Raw genomic sequence first — 19582 nt, 5'->3', positions numbered from 1 at the left:
ATCACACAACCATGGAATCCATAAGGCTGGAAAAGACCTCAAAGATTATCAAGTCTAACCTATAACTGAATACCACCATGGCCACGTTGACTTATTTTTTTAACTCTTTCAGGGATGGTGGCTCCACCACTGCCCTGGGCAGCCTGTTCCAATGCTTAACCACTCTCGGTGAAGAAATGTTTTGTAATATCTGATCTGAACCTCCTTTGATGATGCTTGAGGCTGTTTCCAGTTGTTCTATCACCAATTTCCTGGGAGAAGAGTCCAACCCCCACCTCACCACCACACCTCCCTTCAGGCAGTTGTGGAGAGCAATGAGGTCTCCCCTGAGCCCCCTTTTCTCCAGACTGAAAACCCCAGTACCCAGTAGCAGTTGGTGGATGCAACTCCCCACCAAGCTCATCTTGCCTCATTTAAACACCTGGGAACAGAAGTAGAATGGGGTTTGGTAGATCAAAATGCTCTTGCTCTGGAGCAACATCAATACCAGCATGGTCCAAAGCACCACATGCTCTGCTGTTATGAATCTCAACCTGTATGAATTTACCCCAGGCTTGTTCCCATAGGTCTCGTGCCTCTGCACTGCAAACAGATCCACAGTCACAGTGCTCAGCGTGTTGGCTGATATTTTGGTTATTTTATGTGTATCTTGTCTTTGACTAAGCACAGGTGACGGAGGGGTGTGCGCAAGCTTGCACCTGTGTGTGCCTATGTGGGGTTTTGTTTCTTTTTTTTATGACTTGGGACTGTTAGACACGGAGAAAAAACCCAATTAGTTTTCTAGTTAATGTCTAGTGGCATCAGTACAGAGAATTTCCTCCTGAATATTCAAGCTTTTCCCCCCAGTCATGCAGGCAGCACCTTTCTGAGAAAGACACATTTTAGAGATGTCATTCTCCTTACAAATTGCTTCTCTCTCAGTGTGCTCTAATTATAGAAGCCTCGACGGCATTTGTGCATGCATGGAGGTGGCAGCAGGAATTTCTGATAAAATCAACTCACTCAAAGGAACTGCTGCTAACTGCTCAGGCTGCTGGGTACAATGAACTGGAGGACAAGTGCTGATTGACCTCCTCAGATCTCTGGGGGAGGTTAAACCATCTCAAGTGAGGAATTAGCAAGTGCAGGGAGTGGGAAATGAAAATGAGTGAGGCTGCCAAACTCCCCTTTCCACCTGTTTTGGGGGAAATCACCCAATGAACTTTCCAAATAGGCTGTGAACTTGTTGGACCTGGATGGGTGTTACAGGGTGATCCCCACCTTCTTGACAAGCCTTCAGGAGCTTCAGGATGTATTGTCTTTGAATCCAGCGGGAGATATTTTCTGTTTTCAGGAGGAGTTGACTACCATGACTTTTGCATGCCCAATGTGTTTTTCTCTGTGCTCTCCTGGACTTCATTCACCAATGCTGACCAGCAGTGGAGTCATTGGCCTGCAAAGCATCTCCTTCCCCAGTAGATCCATGTGTCCCACCTAGTCTACATGATCTGTCTTGTGGTTACCCAGTGGGGCTGGTGCAGGGATAACACCTGGGAGCTGCAACATGATGGAAAACCTGTGGGTTGCAACTTCTGACCACTTAAGGATCAATGGTTGCCCCTGAGAAGCACCATTTTACCTTTTTGAGCAGCAGTGTAGCCCATTTCCTGCAGATTGTTTTGCTGTTCAGTGCCTGTCCCCTCTGCACAGAGAGCTGGAAGGAAGAAAGGCAGGATATGACCACAAAGGAATCATAGGATCATCAAGGCTGGCAAAGACCTCTGAGATCATCAAATCCAACTTTTGACTAGAAAATCATAGCAGTCCTGCTCCTTGGATCTTCATAACTATTTATTTTAAGGAAGAAGAGGAAGGGTCTGTTGAGGAGCTGTAGAATGATGGAAGGTTGGGAGGAACCTCGACTTCATAAAGTCCAAGATCTCCACTCAAGCAGGGCCAGATGGATGGATGGGCTGAAGTTTGCTGCAGATGAACACAAGCACTGGGGGTGCACCATCCTGGCAACAGAGAGGGAGGCAGTTTTGAGGACCCTTTGGCCTCAACCTTCTCTTCCTAAGAAGCAACAAGGAGGGAATTTTTCCCAGGGAAGAATGTGAGACATCTCAGTCTCCCTCAGCTGCTTTGTGAGCTCTGCATGGCAGCAGTTGCTGCTGACTTCAAAAGTGGTGGGTGGGAAAAGTAAGTGACAGGATGAGGGAATGAGGAAAAGGAAAAAGAGGCAAAAAGAGGTAAAAGAAATCATAGAATAGGTTGGGTTGGAAGAGACTTTAAAGATCATCTCGCTCCAATCCCCTGCCTTGGACAGGGATTCCTTCCACTAGACCAGGTTGCCCAGATCCCCATCCAGCTCTCTGTGAACACTTCCAGGGATGGGACACTCACAACTTCCAGGGATGGGGTATCCCCAGACTCACATCTGAGATAGGTCCCCATTAGGTGGCCACTATTGGCTCGTGGGTGAACGAGTCCCCTGCCCCAGCCAGAGGCTGTCCCCACCATTTAATGCTGGTGGGTGCAAAACCAGCACGAGAGAATGTGGTGGAGCAGGGATTTGGCAGCAGTCCTGTTCCTTCTGCTGGAACATTATATTTTCTTATTGCAATCCCAGCGTCAACAACAATCCAGAGAGCCATTGCTGGCAGCACCCTGGTCACATGTTCAGATTTACTATTAACAGAGGTGTGCAGAGAAGGGAATGGTTGTAGGTGTGCTGGAAATCAGGTGTTAACTCTTCCATAGGCATTTGATAGGGAATAGGTGTGGGGGAATGGGTGTTCTTTGACCTCAGCTACAGCAACATGCTCAGAGAAGCTGGGGCTGCCTCATCCCTGGAAATGTCCAAGGCCAGGCTGGACGGGGCTTGGAGCAACCTGGGATAGTGGAAGGTGTCCCTGCCCATGGCAGGGGGCTGGACCTGGATGATCTTTAAGGTCCCTTCCAACCCAAACCATTCAGTGGTTCTGTGATTCTATCACATGTCATGGAATAAGTGCCAGAAAATTCCTGTAGCACTTTGCAAGAATGTTTGAAGAGAGGCTACAGGAGGAAAAGGGACATGAAATAGTTAAAAATGGAATTTCTTTGATTTATTGATAGAATGACTGCCTCAGCCCTTAAATGATTATTCAGTTTGGGATTCCTTGACATTTTCCAAAGGGAATAAAGGATTGACTTCTCTAGAGGCTGCGCATCTACCAGAGCTTTGCATTTGGAGACAAAACCTTTCAGATGTGTTTTGGTTTCGCCTCTTTGCTGTGTCTTGTACATGCATTGATGCATTTCTCTTTGCATGAGCAGTGATACTGCTACTCAGGAGGGTGAATTATTACAAGTAAATTATTTTTATTTACTTTTAAAGTTTTTCTTCCTTGTGGCTGCTAATTATGTTTATAACTTATCTGCAAATGAAAAAAAAAAAAAAAAGGAGAGTTGAACTGACTGAAATATTTGGGGAAAACCCTCTTTTTTTTCCTAATTTTCTTGCTATTTGTGTTTTTTTAATGTGAGCAAATTTTGAGAACACACAGTATTTCAGTTCAAAATGTCAAAATATTTCCCTTTGAAAGCTTGTAATGGGCTGCTTCAACTATGGTAAAGGGAGGAAGAAAATACAACTTCCACCTGAAACCAGCGTACTGGGTTTGGCATTTGTATCTGTTGATCTAAACCCGAATGCTTCAGCTAATAAACCAGTTGTCTAAAAAATTTAATTCAGCCTTTTCTTCATCAGTTTCCTTTCACTTCCACTTTCTTATACTCATCAGTATCACAGTACCGTGGAATTTTCTTTTTTTTTTTTTTAGGCAAATACTTCAAGCCATGTCTCAGTTTTATTTTGAAAGAAAGGGAGAAAGTCTGCGTTCAAGTACATAATAGAGTCTTTTCAATTAAGATGAAGAGCAAAATCTGATCCGCAGATATCTAATGACTCATGCTGAGAATGAGAAACAGAGGAAAGTTCTGCTGCATTAAACAGCAAAAAGCCACTTTTTGTCTTGCAGCTGAAGGCACAGTTGACCCTGAGGATGGATCAGTCCCCCGAAACATGAGGGCTGAGCCCCAGTGCAGTGTAAATGCTGCTGGTTTACCCATGAGGAAGAAAAATTCTTTCTTGTACAAAGGTGCAGAGGGTAATATAATAATGGCTAATAAATGCTGACACCCATACAGTCCTTTTTTATCTTTTTTCTTTTTTTTTTTTTTTTGTGCAAGTATGGGAGTAAAGGTCATCATCCAAATCACATCACACAGAGAGAAACATTTCTGTAGCTTTGCATAAGCTTCTAATGAACTTCTCTTTTATTTTAATTTTATTTTTTAGCTCTGTCTTTTTAGGGTTGTGCTGCTGTGCTGGGTTAGAGGTTTCCTTGTACAGTAACAGGTCGGTGAGTTTACTTTTGATAAGGGTGTGTAGAAGACAAGGGAGAACGTCTTTAGATTAGATATGAGTAAGAAATTCTTTACTGTGAGGGTTCTGAGGCACTGGAAGAGGTTGCCCAGAGAAACTGTGGCTGCTGGAACTGTTCAAGGCCAGGTTGGACAGGACTTGGAGCAACCTGGTCTAGTGGAAGGTATCCCTGCCCGTGGCAAGGGGTTGAAAGGAGATGATATTTATCATCCCCTCCAACCCAAATCATTCCACAACTCAGTGTTTATGCCTGCAATCATCTGTGGAACAGCAAAGTAATTTTTGTTTTATGTAATATTTGGCAGTAAGATGATCTTCTCTTCTCTCCTGCCTTGGTAGATGGGGAGGGTCTGTTCCTGAGTGAATGTTCCTCTCTGTACAAAAAATAAAAGACTAATTCTGTAATATTTCCCCACATTGACCATTTCACTGTGATGAACAATACAAGGGCTCACCAGTAACTTGCTCAGGGTCTAAGAAATCAAAATTTGGTCCATGTGAATCCCAGGGAGAGGCAGATAAGCCTGTCCCTTCCTTACTAATTTTTCTTTTCCAGGGAATAACTACAGCAGTAGTTGTGTAACAAGGAACATTTTATGGCCATTGCTACAACCTCTGCTGACCAGCTGCAGATCCCATAAGCTGTGGATGATCAGATCTGCGTAAAATGTCCCACAGAACCAAACCCAGGAGACTTCCAGAAGCTCTGGCAGATGGCCCTTTATCATTCTGAACAATGTAAGGGGTCTGGTACATATGGATTATAAAACCCTGTATAGGTTTTATGATTTCTTCCAAAAGAGCTGATTCTTGGAGCCAGATGGTTTATATTATGGTTAATCTTAAGCAAACAAAAGTAATTTTCCTTCCTTCATTCAGTAAATGCTGAAAAGGTATATAAAGTATTATGCATAAATTAGCAATATAGTTTTCTTATTTAAACTTGTAGATAAAGATTACCAATAAATGGCCAGGAGTGTATTAGCCTTTTTCATTTCTTTTTAGAATGTCTGATAAATGACCTTACTATTTTTATTTTTTTTTTTTTTTTCTGGAGAATTGAAGCTCTCCAGAAGAGGAGGGTGAACCAATTGGAACTTTTACTCTGAGCTGGGAAATCTACCCCAGCATGTGCAATACTACCCATGCACAAAGCTCTTTTTCCCATAGATGGATGCCAGCTGTTGCATTGCTCCATTGCCATTGTCCATTGCATGCACTTTGTCTCTGTTTCAGTCATTTCTGCTGTCCTGTCATCCCAGATCTCACTTCATCTCTCCAGGGCTTTCAGTTTGTGAAAACCCCTCATGCAGGTCTCAATGGCACTGCAAGGTCTCTCTGAGATTTTTGTATTTACTTACTGTGGGAGCAATTTGTCTTCTGTGTCCTTGAAACGGCCTGAAATTTTAGTTATGAAGGAAGTTATGAAGAGGAAGGAAATGGGAAGAAAAGGCATTTTCTTCTCTCAAACTTCATCAGTCTTGTGCTGCAACAAATATTGAGTCTGGGATGAGCTTGAGGGTCCAACATCACATTTAAAAAGAGTATAGAAATACCCATTTACCTGGAATGGTTTGGGTTGGAAGGGACCTTAAAGCTCATCCAGTTCCAACCCCCTGCCATTGACAGGGCCACCTTCCACCATCCCAGGTTGCTCCAAGCCCCGTCCAACCTGGCCTTGGACAATTCCAGGGATGAGGCAGTCACAGTCTCCCATCCCAGTGGATGTGTTTGTTCAACCGGAGAGCTGTGGCAAGGTAATATTTTTAAGGTTTCTTTCTTTTGTTCACAGGGCTGATTTTTCTGATACCACTCCCTTGCATCACATGAACTTAATCAGAACTAAAAAAGTCATCTCCATTTTGTCATTAATAGCCTGAATCTTTAAAAAGATATTTTCTAAGGCAATTAGCGCTGAGTTCATTAATAAGGCCAGAAGAGAGGCTGATTAGTTGCTAGTTTAAAAATAAAAGCAGTATTTTGTGATTTATATTACCAATAAATTTTTAAATAATGGCATTTCAAAAATATTTGGATTCTTCATCTTTTTTGCTGGCTGTTTTCACGTTACAGTCCCAACAGCTCAGGCAGTAAGTGTAAGATTAATCATTTCCACTTTGCTTTTCCAGTCAATTCCTTTACATTTTCACATCCTGTTGATGCTGTTGTTTGTGTTTGCATTAGCACAGGACTGCAGACTATCCCAGGAATATGGCAGTACAAACAAAACTTGCTTTCCTCTCAGGTTTTATTTATATCCTCATACAGCATTAATATTAAAAAATGATACAAACTGTCAAATTGCCTTAAATTGCCTTTTTTTTTTTTTTTAATAACTTGGGTATTCTTTTAAAAATACAGGCAGACACTGCCTTATTGCTTGCTTCTGCTTTGGAGCATGAAGGAGGGAACATGATTAGACTTTCCATCTTGGAAAGCAAGAAGCAATAGGATTTGATAGGGAAATTTCACAAATTAATTGGTATTTTCCAGTACATTGATTTATTTCAATAAAAAATGAATTGTCCTTTTAACTCTATCCTAATCCACTACCAACAAAAATAATTAAAAAGAAAAAAACCCACCAAAATTATTGGTTTCGTTTAAAAGGGATTTAACTGTGTCATGGTAACACATCAGAATTATGCAAAACTTTTTAAAGTTTGTCTCCCTGTTGTTTAAAAATGGAGAAAAACTCTTAATTGTAAAACTGTCCAACCAAAACCAAAATTTCCACACTGCCAGAATTAGCAGCTTCTTAATCCACTGCCCAGCTCTGCTCTGCATTTATTCTTCATAAAATTTTGCTTAAAATCCAAGTCTGTTTTGCATTTAACCATCACGGAAAATCAACGTTCTCCATAATTGTCCTGTCTGGAGAAGAGCAGCGCAGCCCGTGTGGATTCCTGCAGTGAAAGTGGGAGTTCTCTGAATTACTTTGTTCATTTTTGTAGAGGCTTGAGCAGGTGGAACAGGGCTGAGGATCCCAGCAGCTCCTTTCCCATGGGCTGCCAGCCTCGCCTGACCTTCAGATCACTTTTAACCATTGTGTTGTCCCCATGAAGTGATGGGCTCTTTATTTTAGTAACAGCCTTGTGAGTCTTTGACATTTCCTTCTACTAAATCAACGAGAGCTGCTGTTTTTCTTGTAGAAATTAGAAGGCAGTGTGTTTGGGGTTTATTTTTTCCATGTTGGTTGTTTTTTTGCTGTTAGTTTTTTCCCTGCTGCCTAAGCAGGAGCATAGGATAAGAGCAGGTTTTTCTGTCAGCATTAATGCAGATACAGAGAGTATCAGGTTTTGAACTGAAGGCTGATGTTGCTTTGTAACATCTTTAACAAGCTTGAGAAGAAAAGAGTTAGAAGCACAAACTGTCACTCACTGCTGGGAAAATATCTGATGTATTTCTAGTGCTTTTTCAAAAGCACTAAACTTGTTAATAAAAAATTAAAATAAACTGTTTGGGTAGTAATGTAACAAAGTTTGTTGGTTGGTTGGGGCTTTTTTTCTTGAGTTTTGTTGAGTGTTTTCCTCCCCATCATGAGTTGGAAGCAGCATCTCCGCTTCATCTCACCACTTTCCTTTTACTACGCAGTGTAGCTCATCTTCGGGGTGACACCTGATGCCAACAGCTTTCTCTCCTGCTGTTTCTGATCCTGGCTGAGATTTCTCTGTTCTTTGTCAAGACTGTACATGCTTTCCAGGATTTTTGTCATGGATTTGCCATTCAGTTGCAAAATCCACCATCAGAACTGGAGCTAATTTGGGCAGGGCTGTTAATTGCTCGCATCTGGGCGCATGGAACAAGCGATGCTCACCAAGGAGGAGCCTCTCCACTTGGCCAAGAGTCAGTGCATGGTGGGGCAGAGTGTTTGTCTCAGGGTTGGCTCTAGGAACAGCTGCTTCTCTCGGTGGACAGTTTGGATATTTCTTTTTATTTCCTTAATACCACGTGGGTGGGTTTGGGAGGATGTTTTTAACTATTGCTGCTGTGAGAAAGGTGGAGCTGTACCCTCAGGAAGATGGATCCAAAGTGGTTTGGCAAAGCTGAACAGTGAGTTGTCAACACATTCCTCTGGCCATGGCAGAGGGTTGGAACTGGATGATCTTTACAGTCCCTTCCAACCCAAACCATTCTGTGATTCTTGTGATTTTAACAGAATTGCAGATCTCCTTGGCCAGACTCCTACTTGAGCTGAGACTCTGGCACTGTCTGTGCTGTCCTGGACACACCAGGTGAGGTGCTCTTCACTAGAGAGTCTTTTCCTTTCTTCTTCAACAGTTTGTTACTGGCATATATGCTAAAGAAGGAAACCAAAGTGAAGAAAAACATCTTAACCAGAAATAATACAAAGCAAATCAGATTGACTCTTGATCGCACTGTAAAAAGATAATTAATCATAGAACTAGAGAATGGTTTTGGTTGGATGGGACCTTCAAAATCATCTTCTTCCAACCCACCTGCCATGAGCAGGGACACCTTCCACTAGACCAGGTTGCTCAGAGTCCCATCCAGCTTTTCCTTGAACACTTCTGTGGCTGATGCTTCCATAGCTTCTCTTGGCAACCTGTGCTGGTGCCTCATCAATCTCTAATGTTTCCTAACATTTCCTAGTGTTTCCTTCTCTCTTTGAACCACTCCTTGGGTACACACAGGTTTACATTTTTGTGGCTGAGGACTTGGTGCTGTGTTTGGAATTGCATGGGACAGTTTCCCTCATGGGGAGGATGGGAATATGGCAAAGCACTCCTGGGTTTAATGCTCCTTCCAAGTGGCTTAGGACAAAAATCATCTCTTGGCTGATTTAAATGGAAGTGCAGAAATTGTGTGCATCTAGGTTATGAAGGAGAGAGTTTCTAAATTTTGTATCTTCTTCAATTTCTGAAGTTGACTTTCACTGCAATTAATGCTCACCCTTTACCATCTCATATTCCATAAGGGACAATGCTGCATGTCTGGACTGTCCCTTGGAATGCCTCCTGTGCCACCAAGCTGCAAAGTTTTGGTTCCACTTCCCTGGACATCAGCTACATGGGAAACTTTTGCCTGAATAGCCTTGTTCCTTGGCTTCCTAAACTCTCCTTAGGATAGGCACTGTATTTATTGTTTCTCTCAGAAACATGTATTGTATCTATATTCAAAGCTTCTTTTTTATTTTATTTGACAGGCTTTTCCAAGAAAGATTCATGCTGAGCTCCAGTTAAAACTTACAAGCTCTACCAGGAGCATTTGTGCTGGGGACACTGTGCACTGCAGTTGCTTCTCTGGGAATGTGTTAATTAAGCATAAATTTAGAGGCTTGGAAAAGGTTTATGAATGGAAACCATTTCAGAGAGCCCAAGACAAAAATGAGACCCTAGGTGAGGTCCTTACCAACCTGAAATGATTCTCCCTGCCTGCTTTACCTCCTTGGTCGTATCCACTCATTGAATTTAGGCCCTGAACTTAACTTGGTTTAGAGATTTTGAAATCTGTCTCCTCTGGTCAACTTGCTATAGCTGTGGTGGGACTTTCAGAGAAAAAAAAAAAATCTATTCTCTGAAAGTAGATGTGTTGTTTTTACTCTCATTTTTTCTATAATTCTTCTGGGTGTGTATCTGGTGGGGAAGTAAGGTGGGAGCAGTGTCCTTATGTAGGGCAAGGCTGAAATGGAGGGGCAGGCACTGATCTCTTCTCTCCGGTGACCAGTGACAGGACGTGAGGGAGTGGCCTGAAGTTGTGTCAGGGGAGGTTTAGGTTGGATATTAACAAAAGGTTCTTCATCCAGAGGGTGGTCGGGTGCTGGAACAGGCTCCCCAAAGAAGTGGTCCCAGCACCAAGCCTGTCTGAGGTGAAGAAGCTTTTGGACAATGCTCTCAGGCACATTGTGGGATTGTTGGGAGTGTCCTGTGCAGGACCAGGAGTTGGACTTCAATGATCTTATGGGTTTCAACTCAATAAATTCTATGATTCTTGGTTTTCCCTTGGGGCAGGTACTTTACTACCTTACACCTCTCCCTTTTAGATGAGTGGGATGAAAGGAGTTCTTCCAGCTGAGAATTTTGCCTTCAGGTAAAGCTTCATTTCTAAAACCAGAAAAAAAAAAGTATTTTGTACATTCATGAGAAGTTGGACAAATGGGGAAGATGATTAAAAAAGGAAAAAAAGAACAAGAGTTTATGAGTGTTAATGCAAACAGAGACCTTGAGTTAACCCGTAGGGAATTGAGTTCTTTAATGCACTGACCCTGCTGTGTGAGAAGAGGTTTGAGGGAGGATTGATGCAAACACCAGCTTCATCCCAATTTTTATGCCTGTAATTCCATAGGTGCCCCATCTTTGTGCTGTGGCCATGGTGAGGAGGCCCAGGCCTTTTGTAAAACGTCACCTCACAAATCTGTAGCAAAGAGTCTCAGAGCTTTTCCATGTGAAACAGCCTCACGTTCTCCAACACTGATGAAAATCATGTTGCCTGATGAGTGTGATTTTTGCTTACATTTTCCTTTATCCCTTATTTCACTCAGATTTCATCAGCAGGAAATAAAAACCTCCTGAGCTTGCATGCCAGGAGCAACTTCACATTACACATGATGCTGCTGCTTTCATTCTCTTCCATTTCCTTTTCTATTTTAAGCCCTTTGTTTTGAGGAAAGGAACTTTGTTCAAATACGCCCTGGGCCAATCCTTTCTGTCCTGGTGTTTGTTGAAGCTTTTCTTGACCAGTTTCAACAGGAGAGCAGAGGCAATAAGGAGAATCAAGGTTCCTGTGGATTATATGAAATGGGAAGGCAGTGGAAAACCAAAACAGTGTTCTGGCAGTGGAAGAGACCAAAGGCTGTGTGAAACATGGGATCAGACACCAGAGAATCCACAGGGAGGAACACCCTGGCAAGCTGTTGAGTACTGGGGACTAAAGGACTTGTCTGGGGTGTGTTTAGGTGTCTGTGCATCCACTAATTCTTGCTTGTCTGTTTTCTTTAGCATTTTTTAATTCCCATCATAATTTTCTTCTTTGTCTTTACTCTTTTTCCTGCTTTGCCTCCTTCATTTTCTTCCACCTTTTCATTTTTATGCCAACTGTTGTGGAAAAAACTAAAATAAAGGCATGAATTTACCATTTTTCTCCAGAGCAAGTTGCTTTTCCTGTATGGCCAGCAGCCAGAAATCAATCTCTTCCTCTCCCTTGAGTTCATTTCCCAGTGCCAGAGGCACATGGCTCTTGTGGATCTCCATCTTCAATAAGGAATTCTTCTCTTGGATAATGCTACGAAAAGAGGGGAATTGAAGCCTTCCAATGACTCCAGTGGTCCTGGAGAAAGAGCAAAGTGCTGGATGGGTGAGACTCATCCACTCATCTGGGCTGTGGAAGGGTTGAGTCACAGGGCTGAGTGTGGTGGTGCTTGATCCTTATTGGTAGAGGTAAACTGAGGATTTGGGGTGGATGGTTTGAAATCAGAGTGGGCAGGCTGCTTCCTGCCTGCTTTTCACTCCTTGCAGGTGTTTCATGGTACAAAAGAGGAGTTTGGAGACCAAGTAACTTTCTGTGGGAGCTTCTTTGGCAAAAACGATGCTGTAACTTCAGTTAAAGCTTTCAAAGGAGAGAGGCTGCAGGAAATCGGAAATCTGTGACTTTCTTTAAGGAGACCACAGATAAAATTTTTGGTGATGCTTTGGGGATAAATCCATGACAATTTGGGGTGCTGAGTTGCTTTTCTACAGCCACATTAAGTATTGTAAGTAGAAAGATCAAATTCTTGTTCTGTTTTTCCTCTTTTCCCCTTTTTTACTGGCGTTACTTTAATTACTGCTTCTTCTTCTCTGCAGCTTTTAGGTTATTTTGAGTTTGCTGCAAAATTGAGTTCAGGGAGGCAATTGACTTCACCTGGCTGCAGAAAAGCCATTAGGAGCTCCAAATTAGTGTGAAATAATTAATAGGAAAGGAAGATTAACGTGGCAAACACGGGCGCTTTTCATTAACATTAAGCAAAAGGATGTTCATGTGGGTTCCTTTGCCATGTGTGTTGTCCTGGACCTCCAGCAATTCCCTTTGGACATTAATTATATCCAGATCACTCAAGACAAGACCTTATAGGCCTGGTCAGGCATCGTATTTGGCTTGTCTTGAAGAGGAACTGAAAGAAATTCCTGCAGGGATTTCTCCTTCCTTACCAAAGCCACTGGTGGTGGTGCTTGGAGCTGTCGACTGTCCCAGTGCCTGCGAGCCCCAGGGATGCCCAGGTGCTGCAGAGCTATTTTCTCCCTCCTGAGCAGGACTGGGGGAAGCAGCCCATGTGTCCCTGGGTTCTATTTTGCTCCAAGAACAGACACCACATCCCTCCACTGGCCAGTCCTCATCCAGAGCATCTCACAGAATTGTGATGAATTAAAGATTATAACTGCTCTGAATCATGGAAAGTGATGAACTCTGACTGTTCTCTGCTACACTGGTTGCAAAAATCATATGTAAGGCTTGCATGGATTTTTAAGCTTCTCGACCACTCCTTGAAACTCCCTGAAAGGAGATTGCAGCCAGGCTGGGGTCTGTCACTCCCCCCAAGGAGGAAGTGGTAGAAAAAAAGAGGAAATGGCCTCAAGATCCACCAGGTGAGGTTTGTATTGGATATTAGGAACAATTTCTTCACTGAAAGGGTCGTCAGGCATGGAACAGGCTGTCAGGGGTAGTGACTGAGTCACCATCCTGGGACGTATTTGAAAGATGTGTAGATGTGGCACTTCAGGCACACGGTTTAGTGGTGGATTTGGCAGTGCTGGGTTCATGGTTGGATTCAAAGGTCTTTTCCAACCTAAATGATTCAATGATTCAGTTTTCCTTTTTCTTTTTTTCTTTCTTTCCTTTTTTTTTCCCCTCCTTTTTTTGCGCTGATGCAGAGTGTGACAGGTAACACAGAGGTCTAAGATGCCGGCCCTGCATAGCAGATGGGTGTGAGGCAATGTTGCATGGCTGGATTTAACCTTGCTGCAGTCTCACAGATTTTTTGCCTAGAGGAAGCAATTTCTGGGGTAAAACTCCACACCCAAATCACAAAGTTCCTCAAGATCCCATTCACAGCATTGACACACTTTGCTTTGGAAGAGCAGGTATTGAAAAGCTCTTTTTTCCATCTATTGCACTTAACCTGGGTGCCTGTGGGGCTTTTCAGGCAAAGGAAAGAAGAATTAAATAGGCAAATATCAGAAATGCCAATGTTAGCTGCTGCTGCTGCTGCTGCTGCTGCTTTAGGAATTAGTGGGGTTTTGAGTGACCTGGTGTGGTGGAAGGTGTCCCTGCCCACGGTGGCAGGAACAGGTGATATTTAAGGTCCCTTCCAACCCCAAATATTCTATGATTTCTATGAATAAAAATAAATACAAAAGCAATAAATATAGCAGGACATCACTGTATGCTAGGCAGGGAGAAGGCTGAGCTGATTGCAGAGGAAGTTGAGCTGTCCTGGGATCCAAGGAGATTTTCCTGGAAAAAAAAAAGGGGAAAATAAATGGAAACAGAAAAAAATTTTTTTTGGAAATGCCCAGTTAAGGAAGTAAAGGAGAAACCATTTGTGTGTGGGATTCTGTAACACATCCACTGCAAAACCTTCACAGCCTTGAGGACCCACAGTGTAAATAAAAGTCATTTTTTCCCGGCTGTGACCCTGAACTCTGTTAGTGTCGGGGTATTTAATGCATAACATCATTTAATGCATATCAGAAACCTCCTACTCCTTCTTGGGGACTCCTAATATTTAAGTATTCACTTGATGTAATCAAGATGTTTAATTTTTTATCAGACTTCACATCCACTTTACTTCTCAGTCTGGGTTTTTCTTCCTTGGCTTGGTAGTACAGATGCGGTTTTGCTTTGCTTTCCGCTGCTGTTTCTAAATTGTTCTGCTTGTCTGCTTGAATTGCTGCATCCTCCATGAATAGTTACAACATCTCAGCTTGATGTGTTGAAGCTTGAAATTGGAGTAGTTAAAACAGCCTCCTTGTTACTATTTTCTTTTCTTTTGCAAAATAAAAACAAAATAAAACCAGAGCTGGCAGCATGCTGTGACACGAAATAAAAGGCCAGAAGCAGGAAACTGCAAGCCAGATAGAGTTCAGTTTCCTCAGAAAGAAACATTCTCCAACAATTGCATTTTCTAAGTATTGTTTGGAAATTTTGGACAAAGGTTTCATTTGCCTTGTTGGGGTTTTTTTTAGATTTAATTTGCAGTTTTTTAGGTGGGAGGGTGATTGTGGGTGCTGTTGGATAGGTGTGGACTGAGAGGCCTTTGAGGGGGAGTTCATAACCTCACAGTCCTCTTTCATTTAAATGAATAAATAATCTTCACTACAGTGAATACATGGAGACTTAAAAAATGAAGTATTTCCATTTATCCAGAGTATGGTCCTCACACATTGTCCTGTTATATTTTGACTCTTTTCCATTAGGGAATTGTGGCACAGGGTAAGAAAATTGGTCTCTCACCAATAAATATAAATAAATCTCACCCTCCCAAATTAGCGCCTGAATTTTTGGGTAGTTTTTAACTTCATGGAACAACTCTGGACTCCCAGTGTTGCTCGGTGTTTCTTTCTCAGGTGTGCACAGTCTGTGCAGTGAAATTGGTGCTTCTCCTGCCTTTTGCAACATTTGGGATATTTCGTCTTTGGTCTTGGTGTGACTTTGGCGTTTTAAATGAGACCTCAGAGGTACCTGCTGGATGCTGTGCAGGAGTGTCCCCACATGGGAACACACTGAAGTCTGCAGTCTGGATTATTTGGGTGATTCCCAGCTGGGTGATTACAACTGAGGTCTTGAGGAAGTTCCCAGCCCTTGGTTTGGTTGCTTCATGGTTCATCTGCGGCTTTGTCCAGTACCTCAGTGCATATGGAGTCAGGATTACTGGGCCAGGCTAAAAATCTGTTGAGGTAAATTCAGTGTTTCTAAGGAAAGAATAGAAATAATGAAGTTAAATAAACCCTCCCCACCTCCTCTAAAAAAAAAAAAACCCACCCATCCAAAATGAGTTCTATCCCAAAATGTGCAGATCAATTTTCTCTGGAACATGTTAGCACCCTGGAAATCCAAGATTTCCCCCCTCCTAAAATGGGGGTCATCAGAGTCTGTAAAGATCTAGAAATCTTATCCTGTGCTGCTCTTTTGCCAGTGATTTAATAAGAGCTGGATCTTGTGAGTAACAAGTGACATTCCTGGGGGACAGGGGAGCCCACGCCAATTTCTGCTGTTCTGCAGCCTCATCTCTAAAGCAAAGGAAAGGAGTGTCTGGGACAGTTGTTTTAGGAGGAATTGCAGGAAGAGAAGAGTGAGAAAATCTCTATCAATGAGGCCCTGTGCATTTGGATTAAACACCATTCAATTCCCTGGATTTGTGTCATCCTGACAGGCTGATCCATGATATTATTTACAGCTGTTACAGGGCTGAACTGTCTCAGTGAGTGTGAGAAGCAGTGGAAAATCATCTCTCTGGGTGTGCAGCTGCTCCTCCAGCACTGGGAGATGCATCCTCAGCTGTAACCTGAGCACTGCATCCAGCAGGCTTCTCAGTTTGCCCAATTTCCCTAATTTTTGCCTTGCTCCATCGCTGGCTTTCTGCTCTGCCAGGTGCAGATTGGGTGTGGGGTGTTTTAGCAGCTTAGGGAAATCTGGTTAAGGGATGAAGAGCAGGTCAGAGTTCCAGTCTGCTGACTGGAAGAAATTGATCTCAGCTCCTGTTTGAATCTGTGATGCTTCACCTCAGAGGAACAGCTGGGGAATAGCAGGGGCTGTTGGGCTGTGTTGGGTGGAGGAGCCCTGGGGTGCTTTAGGACGTGACCAAAGTTTCAGGTAAAGCAGCTTCTGGGAGCCCTACAAAAGCTGACACAGGTGGGAGGCAGAATAGGCCTGAAAACCATGGGAAAATCTTCTGGAAAGCTGCTGCCATAAAACTGGTGCCAAAGACATAGTTACAAATTAGTGTTTCTCTGGTGACTGTGCCCAATCAAAATTGAAATGCTTGTTTAAATCTTATTTTCGTGACATATCCTTTCTCTGTAATATGAACTTAACACAGTCAGAGTTATTAGTGTTAAGCTGAAGGAAGGTAGATTTAGATTGCATATTAGGAATAAATTCTTCCCTGTGAGGGTGGTGAGGCCCTGGCACAGGTTGCCCAGATAAGCTGTGGCTGCCCCATCCCTGGAAGTGTTCAAGACCAGGTTGGATGGAGCAACATGGTCCAGTGGAAGTTGTCCCTGCCCATGGCAGGGGGTTGGAAGGAGATGGTCTTGAAGGACCCTTCCAACCCAAACCATTCTGTGATTCTGTGATTCTCTGATATAGCTCAGTCCAACATCACATCACTCCTTTTCTGGGGATGATGAAAGTGTGAAGGTTGGAATTGTTTCAGGGATTTTAAAGTTGGTAAATGAAGTTAAAAACAAAACACAAAACAAACCAAAGCAAACAAAGAAGCAAAAAAATACCTAAAACAGACAAACAAACAAAATACTGCAACAAAAAAAAGGCAAAAACCATCCCAAACAATTCTACCTACACCTGCCACCCTGAAACCCCAAAATATTCAAACCCTCACTTCAGTGTTCTCTTTGCAGGGCAGATTTGAGTACCTTGGCTAAAGTGGACCTTGGAAATGAAATTGTGAGAAATTTTCTGGGCATCAGCAGAAAAAATTCCTGGCACTGACTCATTGCCCCTTGCACTTGAGCTATCAGGTAGAAATAGGAAGAGGAGCCTCCCTTGGGGGTTAGCAGAGGAATGTGTGGAGGTCCCATCTGAGCTCCCACCTCCCTCCTACTGATGCCTTTTCTTGGTCTTAAAATCAAGAGTCAGACACGGTTAGAAGGGAAAAAGGGATTTTACCTTTGTATTTATTTTAAGGATCCTTAGGTGCACCACAGCCAGGTTGAATGCACCTCAATGCCCACCTCAATGCACACCCACCATAGATAGGGTATAACATTATAGGTTTTACTAATTAGCACATCTATCAAAGATTCCCCAGTGAGAAGCTCGAGTGAGCCCCCCTCCCCAAGGAACCTTCCCCTGGGTGGTTCTATCTTAGTTTACAGAATGTGTCCTGGAGAGGACCTTGGGGTCTGGCATACTATCCTCTACCCAAAAAGCTTCTAAAATGTTTGTTCTCCTGGCTGAACAAACAAGTCCAAGAATGCAGGCAAAAAGCAGTAAGAATACAGAAGTTGTAAAAAGGTACAAAGGGGTATAAAAGAAAAGGCAAAAAATCTTCATGGCATCACCACCCCAAGAGCTTTCACCCCACGGGGCAGGTGCCCTCTGCTCATTTCTTCCTCCCCTTTTCCATAGGCAGGACCTGCTCATGGGCCCTCCTGCTCTGTGAAGTGCTGGTTGACCATCACTTGGCACTGTGGTCTCTCGTTCAGTCATGGTTCTGATACTCCCACTTCATAAATGAGGTGGAATTATTTCTATTCTGATTGCTGATGATCCCTACAATTGCCATGTCAATCCATGTGGGCTGCACCCCCTGTGTTGCAGCAGCATCTTCTCTGTCCTGGTGGTGTTGGGTTTGTCTGTCCAGTGCAAATTCCATGACCAGGCACTGTGTAAACCTGCATCAGAACACCCTACCTGGGCTAAATTTCTGCAGCAAGGAGGAACCTACATTCCCCCTTTCAAAGCACCATCCCCCTTTCAGAGTGATTGGTGGTGTCCAGTATTAATACAGTTTTTTTCTGTTTTTCTCTTCACAGCCACCCAGATTGATCCCAGCGAGCTGCAGGAACTTTTTCAGGAGACTTCAGCCAATGTCTTCCGAATTAACTCCAATGGTGCGTAAAATGAAAGGTTAACCGGTGCGTTCTGTGCTGCCCTGCAGATGATTCCTGTGCGTGGATACAGCCCCTGGCAGCTCCTCTTGTCAGGGAGCAAATATTAATGCAGCTTTTCTGCTGCTGCATCTCACAAGCAGCAGCACATGTCCAATACACAGCTCCTTATAAGATGTAAAAATATTCCACCATATGTTCCATCCAACAGGCACAGATATATTCCAATCCTTGCTGAGACCACATCCTTTTTCTATTTTTAATTGTGTCATCTGTTACAATAGAGAGTTAGAGCTCAGAAAGGTGGAACAAGCCAGGCTCATTTTCCAATATGTTGCAACACTACTGTGTTCAGAGCCTGTCACATGAGCTTGCAAAACATCTGTCTCCCTTAGAAAAACACCAGCACCAAAACTCTGCTGTTCTTCACTCTGTAGGCTGGGAAGGGGTGCTATTTCTCCTCATGGCTCCCCAGCCCCTAGAGGTGCAGTCTTCTTTCCTTTGGAACAATCTCTGGCTCATCAGTTTTGTTGGGTTAGGCTGGAAGAATTTATCTTGCAGACAGATATGAACTGTCATTGCTGAATGGAAGGTAATTCCATAGTACCCCAGTTCTAAAATACACCAGTGTCAGACAGGGATCTAAACTGTTTTTATGAAAGACTTTGAAATCGCTTTTTTGGACAGCTTTGGTGTCTGTTTTTTTCTGTGTCTTGGGTGACAGAGAGGCCTGGCCTAGGTGTGGGGAAAGGATTTAAGTGCCTCCTTATTTGTGTAATTATTCCCCAGTGTGTCCCAGGGGTGGAGCCCCAGTTGTTGTAGCAGGGTATCCTTGTTAGAAGAAGGATGGAATTAAAAACTTCTAAAACAAAGTTGTCTTTACTTTTGATGAGTTGTGTATGCTCCATCTGCCAGGAAAATTCAAGCACCAGTTTTTCCATGACTACAAGGGTTCGGTGACTCTTGTATTGGTGACCCACATCCCATGTAAAAAAGGGATTATGGCCACTGTGGCAGCTTGAACCTCCCAGCTGTGGCCGCAGGTCCTTGGCTTGCAGGCGGGTGAACAAACACACCATAACACACAGAAATACCTGCATGAGCACCACTTTTTGTTGCTCCAGCACCAATAGTTTTAATTTGACAATGGCAGTGGTGAGTGGTAGTAGCACTTCTGCTTCCAAACTGAGGGCTCAGACTGAAGTTGTGCAACCTACTCATGAGTCTGTGTGTGCTGTTCCTGCCCAAACTGGCTGGGTTAGGGCTGACTTGATGTGTCCCTGTGCTTTAATCACAGCTCCTTCTACGGTGGAGTTTCTGCTGAGAAAACATAAAGGTGAATGGCACATCTCTTTTGAAATGCCACAACCCAATTTCTGTTTTCACT

The 19582-nt window shown here is 43.2% G+C and overlaps 1 protein-coding gene across 4 annotated transcripts in view; it reads left to right on the top strand.

The window, feature by feature from the left end:
• Nucleotides 1-19582, top strand: part of TSNARE1 (t-SNARE domain containing 1) — a 461526-nt gene that overhangs the window by 132635 nt on the left and 309309 nt on the right. For all 4 annotated transcript variants that reach the window (XM_082283165.1, XM_082283162.1, XM_082283164.1 and 1 more), the window contains exon 5: nt 18121-18198. In XM_082283165.1, coding sequence (XP_082139291.1) covers nt 18121-18198 — 78 coding nt within the window. The remainder of the gene's footprint in view (nt 1-18120; nt 18199-19582) is intronic.

The sequence above is a fragment of the Coloeus monedula genome (genome assembly GCF_965178545.1).
Source record: "Coloeus monedula genome assembly, chromosome: 1".
NCBI classification, from domain to species: domain Eukaryota; kingdom Metazoa; phylum Chordata; class Aves; order Passeriformes; family Corvidae; genus Coloeus; species Coloeus monedula.
Note: the sequence above shows the minus strand (reverse complement) of the source record. Positions and strands in the feature narration are given on the sequence as shown.